The sequence below is a fragment of the Triticum dicoccoides genome, chromosome 2B (assembly GCF_002162155.2).
Source record: "Triticum dicoccoides isolate Atlit2015 ecotype Zavitan chromosome 2B, WEW_v2.0, whole genome shotgun sequence".
NCBI lineage: Eukaryota > Viridiplantae > Streptophyta > Magnoliopsida > Poales > Poaceae > Triticum > Triticum dicoccoides.
Genome location: NC_041383.1, coordinates 372,316,825 through 372,322,296, shown reverse-complemented (window position 1 = coordinate 372,322,296; position 5,472 = coordinate 372,316,825). Strand labels below are relative to the sequence as shown.

General features: G+C 49.0%; 1 protein-coding gene and 1 non-coding gene across 3 annotated transcripts in view; one reads left to right on the top strand and one right to left on the bottom strand.

Moving 5' to 3' along the window:
- Positions 1 to 2,921: 2,921 nt before the first annotated feature.
- Positions 2,922 to 2,993, bottom strand: TRNAG-UCC. Its single transcript has one exon. It is a non-coding gene; the product is annotated as a tRNA-Gly (tRNA).
- Positions 2,994 to 3,041: 48 nt separating this feature from the next.
- Positions 3,042 to 5,472, top strand: part of LOC119363723 (D-lactate dehydrogenase [cytochrome], mitochondrial-like) — a 16,250-nt gene continuing 13,819 nt past the window's right edge. The window contains exons 1-4 of one of the 2 annotated variants that reach the window (XM_037629092.1): positions 3,042 to 3,338; positions 3,454 to 3,547; positions 3,700 to 3,800; positions 3,897 to 3,945. In XM_037629092.1, coding sequence (XP_037484989.1) covers positions 3,118 to 3,338; positions 3,454 to 3,547; positions 3,700 to 3,800; positions 3,897 to 3,945 — 465 coding nt within the window. In that variant the 5' untranslated portion in view covers positions 3,042 to 3,117. The remainder of the gene's footprint in view (positions 3,339 to 3,453; positions 3,548 to 3,699; positions 3,801 to 3,896; positions 3,946 to 5,472) is intronic. The other variant, XM_037629093.1, reaches the window with a different exon arrangement.

The following is a 5,472-nucleotide window of genomic DNA, read 5'->3' as shown; positions in this document are numbered from 1 at the left end:
ACGGTAAATGCGTCTGCCGCTCATGCATGCAACTGGTTGGCTAGTAGTACAAACATTGGTTGCTTGCCCGCTCATGCATGTGCACTATCTGCTCCATAATTGTTGTGCCACACAACTGGTTGACTAGTAGTACAAGCATTGGTTGCTTGCCCGCTCAGGCATGCACACTACCTGCTCCACTAATTCTTGTGCCACGCAATGGGTTGGCTAGTAGTACAAGCATTGGCTGCATCGAAAGACAAAAAGGCAAGGGCAAACTTGGAACGAAGAAAATACTAGCGTGCAGAGCAATTGAAAAAAGGGAAAAACTTAGACAGAGTAATGAAAAACAGTGGGAGTAGTACGGATTTTCGCTTACGGACCTACCGTTGTCTGAGCTTGGGGTGTCATGAGAAAAAATGCAGCAAACTCGTGGAAGCTGCGCACCTGTTCGACTCTAGGGGATGTCCCGGAGAGAAAAAAACCATATAACGGTAAATGCGTCGACCGCTCATGCATGCAACTGGTTGGCTAGTAGACAAGCATTAGCTGCTTGCCCGCTCATGCATGCACACTATCTGCTCCGCTAATTGTTGTGCCACGCAACTGATTGGCTAGTAGTACAAGCATTTGTTGTTTGCCCGCTCATACATGCGCCTACCTGCTCCACTAATTTTTGTTCCATGCAACGAGTTGGCTAGTAGTACAAGCATTGCCTGCATTGAAAGACAAAAAGGCAAGAGCAAACTTGGTACGAAATGAAGAAAATACTAGCATGAAGAGCAATTGGAAAAAAGGAAAAACTCAGACGCAGAGTAATGAAGAAACAAGGGAGTAAGGACCTACCATTTTAGGAGATTGGGTGCTCAATCTGTGTGTCTGCCGGGAGTCGAACCCGGGTCTAGGGGATATCCCGAGGAGAAAAAGCCATATAATGGTAAATGCGTCTGCCGCTGATGCATGCAACTGGTTGGCTAGCAGTACAAGCATTGGCTGCTTGCCCGCTCATGCATGCACACTATCCACTCCGCTAATTGTTGTGCCACGTAACGGGTTGGCTAGTAGTACAAGCATTGGCTGCTTGCCCGCTCATACATGCGCACTACCTGCTCCACTAATTCTTGTGCCACACAACGGGTTGACTAGTAGTACAAGCATTGCCTGCATTGAAAGACAAAAAAGATAAGGGCAAACTTGGAACGAAACGAAGAAAATACTAGCGTGTAGAGCAATTGGAAAAAAAGAAAAAACTCAGACGCAGAGTAATGAAAAAACAAGGGAGTAAGGACCTACCATATAAGGTAAATGCGTTTGCCGCTAATGCATGCAACTGGTTGGCTAGTAGTAAAAGCATTGGCTGCTTGCCCGCTCATGTATGCGCATGCATGCGCACTACCTGCTCCACTAATTCTTGTGCCACGCAACGGGTTGACTAATAGTACAAGCATTACCTGCATTGAAAGACAAAAAGGCAAGGGCAAACTTGGAACGAAACGAAGAAAATACTAGCGTGCAAAGCAATTGAAAAAAAAGAGAAAAAACTCAGACGCAAAGGAATGAAAAAACAAGAGTAAGGACCTATCATATAACGGTAAATGCGTCTGCCGCTCATGCATGCAACTGGTTGGCTAGTAGTACAAGCATTGGCTGCTTGCCCGCTCATGCATGCACACTATCTGCTCCGCTAATTGTTGTGCCACGCAATTGATTGGCTAGTAGTACAAGCATTGCCCGCTCATGCATGCACACTATCTGCTCCGCTAATTATTGTGCCACGCGACGAGTTGGCTAGTAGTACAAGCATTGGCTGCTTGCCCGCTTATACATACGCACTATCTGCTCCACTAATTCTTGTGTCATGCAACGGGTTGGCTAGTAGTACAAGCATTGCCTGCATTGAAAGACAAAAAGGCAAGGGCAAACTTGGAACGAAACGAAGAAAATACTAGCGTGCAGAGCAATTGAAAAAAAAAGAAAAAACTCAGACGCAGAGTAATGAAAAAACAAGGAGTAAGGAGCATTTGTTCTAATTCCTCGTAATTCCGATCTTGGCCCTCCAGAGAAAGGAAAGTATCTCTCTGAAAATAATACACTTTAGACTCATGCATGCACACTATCTGCTCCGCTAATTGTTGTGCCACGCAACTGATTGGAACAAACATGCTAGTAAGGACCTATCAGACGCAAAGGAATGAAAAAACAAGAGTAAGGACCTATCATATAACGGTAAATGCGTCTGCCGCTCATGCATGCAACTGGTTGGCTAGTAGTACAAGCATTGGCTGCTTGCCCGCTCATGCATGCACACTATCTGCTCCGCTAATTGTTGTGCCACGCAATTGATTGGCTAGTAGTACAAGCATTGCCCGCTCATGCATGCACACTATCTGCTCCGCTAATTATTGTGCCACGCGACGAGTTGGCTAGTAGTACAAGCATTGGCTGCTTGCCCGCTTATACATACGCACTATCTGCTCCACTAATTCTTGTGTCATGCAACGGGTTGGCTAGTAGTACAAGCATTGCCTGCATTGAAAGACAAAAAGGCAAGGGCAAACTTGGAACGAAACGAAGAAAATACTAGCGTGCAGAGCAATTGAAAAAAAAAGAAAAAACTCAGACGCAGAGTAATGAAAAAACAAGGAGTAAGGAGCATTTGTTCTAATTCCTCGTAATTCCGATCTTGGCCCTCCAGAGAAAGGAAAGTATCTCTCTGAAAATAATACACTTTAGACTCATGCATGCACACTATCTGCTCCGCTAATTGTTGTGCCACGCAACTGATTGGAACAAACATGAAGGAAAGTATCTCTCTGAAAATAATACACTTTAGACTCATGCATGCACACTATCTGCTCCGCTAATTGTTGTGCCACGCAACTGATTGGAACAAACATGCTAGTAAGGGCCTGCCCATTTCAGGAGCTCGGGTGCTCAATCTGTGCGTCTGCCGGGAGTCGAACCCGGGTCTATTGCTTGGAAGGCAATTATCCTAACCGTTGGACTACAGACGCTTTGGTGATAGTGTTTCTTCTATTACGTATAAAAATACAAATGCGTTCCCCAACACCAGTGAATCGATGCCCCCCCATCCTGACGAGCACGTGGTCCAGTGTCCGATCCGTCCTGCCGCCATCCATGGCCGCCTCCCTCTTCCGCCTCTCCCGGCCCCGCCGCGTGCTCCTCCCCTTGTCCGCCCTCCGCCTCCCTTTCTCCACCCAGCCCCTCCCGCAGCCCCGGGACCCGTCCTCCCCCAATTCCAACCGCGGCCTTCCTGCCTTCCTCTCCTTCCTCGCCGCCGCAGCCGCAGGCGGAATCACCGGTTCCGTCGCTCTCTGCGATGCCGGCCCCGACCACCGGTGCGTGCATGCCCATCCGATCCAAACCAGTCGCTCGATCGACGGCTACGTCACTTCTCGCATCGTTGACTGCTGAGCTGACAGCGCCCTGTGCTTGTCTGTTGATTTGGCCCAGGGTCGGCGGGAAAGACAGCACCGAGCTGTTGGTGCGTGGGGAGCGCAAGCGCGTGCCACGGCAGTTCATAGAAGAGCTCGCATCCTTCCTCGGGGTAAGTGAATTCGAGTTCCGCGCTGCCATTGCCGGCTTGCCCTAGTGCCTGCGGGCGGCGATGCTGCGTACCTTGTGTTTGTTGTTTTTCCTGTCCGTTGGTTAATTCAATCCGCGGCATGCTTACTGACTAAGTGGGTTGCTGTTTTGCAGGAGAACCTGACGGTGGATTACGAGGAGAGGAGCTTCCACGGGACGCCGCAGAATAGCTTCCACAAGGCAGTCAACGTGCCCGACGTCGTCGTCTTCCCAAAGTGATCTCACCCGCCACACACTGACAATTACCCTTTTGTGGGTTTATATGCCAAGCTTGTTCCATGTATTGTAATGCCTCCATTACTGATTTGCAGGTCCCAGTATGAGGTACGGAATATTGTGATGACTTGTAATAAGTACAAGGTATGGCACGCTTCCATTCATTAGCCTAAAGGAACATCATATGCTCCCTGTTTTGCAAGAGTTACTGATTTGGATTCTGTATCCTGTACTTCTGGTTTCCACAACAACCATTTCTATGATTGAGCCACCTAGCTGTTCCTTTTCTTTTTTGAACTCTTATCCCCGCCTGTATATTGATCTCAATTCAAAAGAAATGGGCCAGTTTACGTGGGAAATGGGTTGAAAACCATGATCCAGTTTATGTTGGAAACCTGATCGAAACCTTAACTGCCCGAGGGGCAATACATCTCGCGGAGGCAAGAACATAGAAAACACCCCAAAAAAACACCAAGTACAAGTTACAACACAGCGCAAGGATCAACCACCTAAACATCAGAAGAATATAGATGGTTGTGATGCAGCACAATCTAAGGCATAACAACATAAATGGTGCACTAGCAGCAGAGAGAGGCTATCAAGGAAGCAGATCATGCCAGGAGACAGCACAACAGCAAACTTCAAGGAACGCACGTGGAAGCATCACCAAGACAACACCGGAACCACTGACACGGGTAGACCACGGGTGGCCACATCGAGGAGTTGTGCCATTACCAAGACCGAGCCATCCGACACTCGGGAAGGGTTTTCATTGCCCAGGAAGGAGTAAAGATGACCACAGGAAAGGATCTGACTCGACAAGCATGCACGAGGGGGAGCCGCGAGTTCACCGCTGGAAGGGAGGGTCTCATTCCAATGGACGTCGAGAAATAACTGTGATGGTGAAGTGACATGATCGAAGAGAATGCCGTTAATGAAATCATCCCCACAGGAGGGTGGTTGTCACCCAAGGTGGAGTGTATAGGAAGGGCACACACAACAATGAAAGAGATGATAAGAGGATCTACCCAACGGCAGTGTCCGGAGATGTTGGAGATAGCTTAGAGAATACCAAGAAGTTCACCGGAGGACAAGTAGGAGATGAAGACAGCGCCACCAACATGGGAAACAGTGTGAATGCATCGCTGTTGTCGTTGCCGCGTGACCGGCAAGGGATTTCTCCCCATTGCTACACTGCCGCCGAGGAGGACGAGGTCTGACACGCCACCAAGGTGGAACGCGGCGCCTGCAGGCGTCGCCGTAGTCAACCGGCGGCCGTCGGGCAGATTTCTTTGGTCTCCTCACAACCTCCAAACTCCTCCACACCTCTGACACGGCAGGACCGGAGGGCAACCACCAGCTGCACAACACGAGGCAAGTTAGAGATACGACATGCAAATCAAATGACGAAGAACGAAATCAACATAGGAGACACAAGATTTTAACGTTGAAAACCCCTCCAACACGAAGGGGAAAAACCCCTCCACCTTCAGACTTCGCTACGCTCCACTTCGGCCCAAGCCTCCTGGCGACGGGCGTCACTCCACTCGCTCGTTAGAAGTTAGTCTTTATCTTTATAATTGAATTTGGATCACAACATAACAAGGCAGAGAGCAGCAAGGCTGTCGTGGCGCAAGGATGGAGAATCCGGGCCAGGGGAAGACGGAGGTG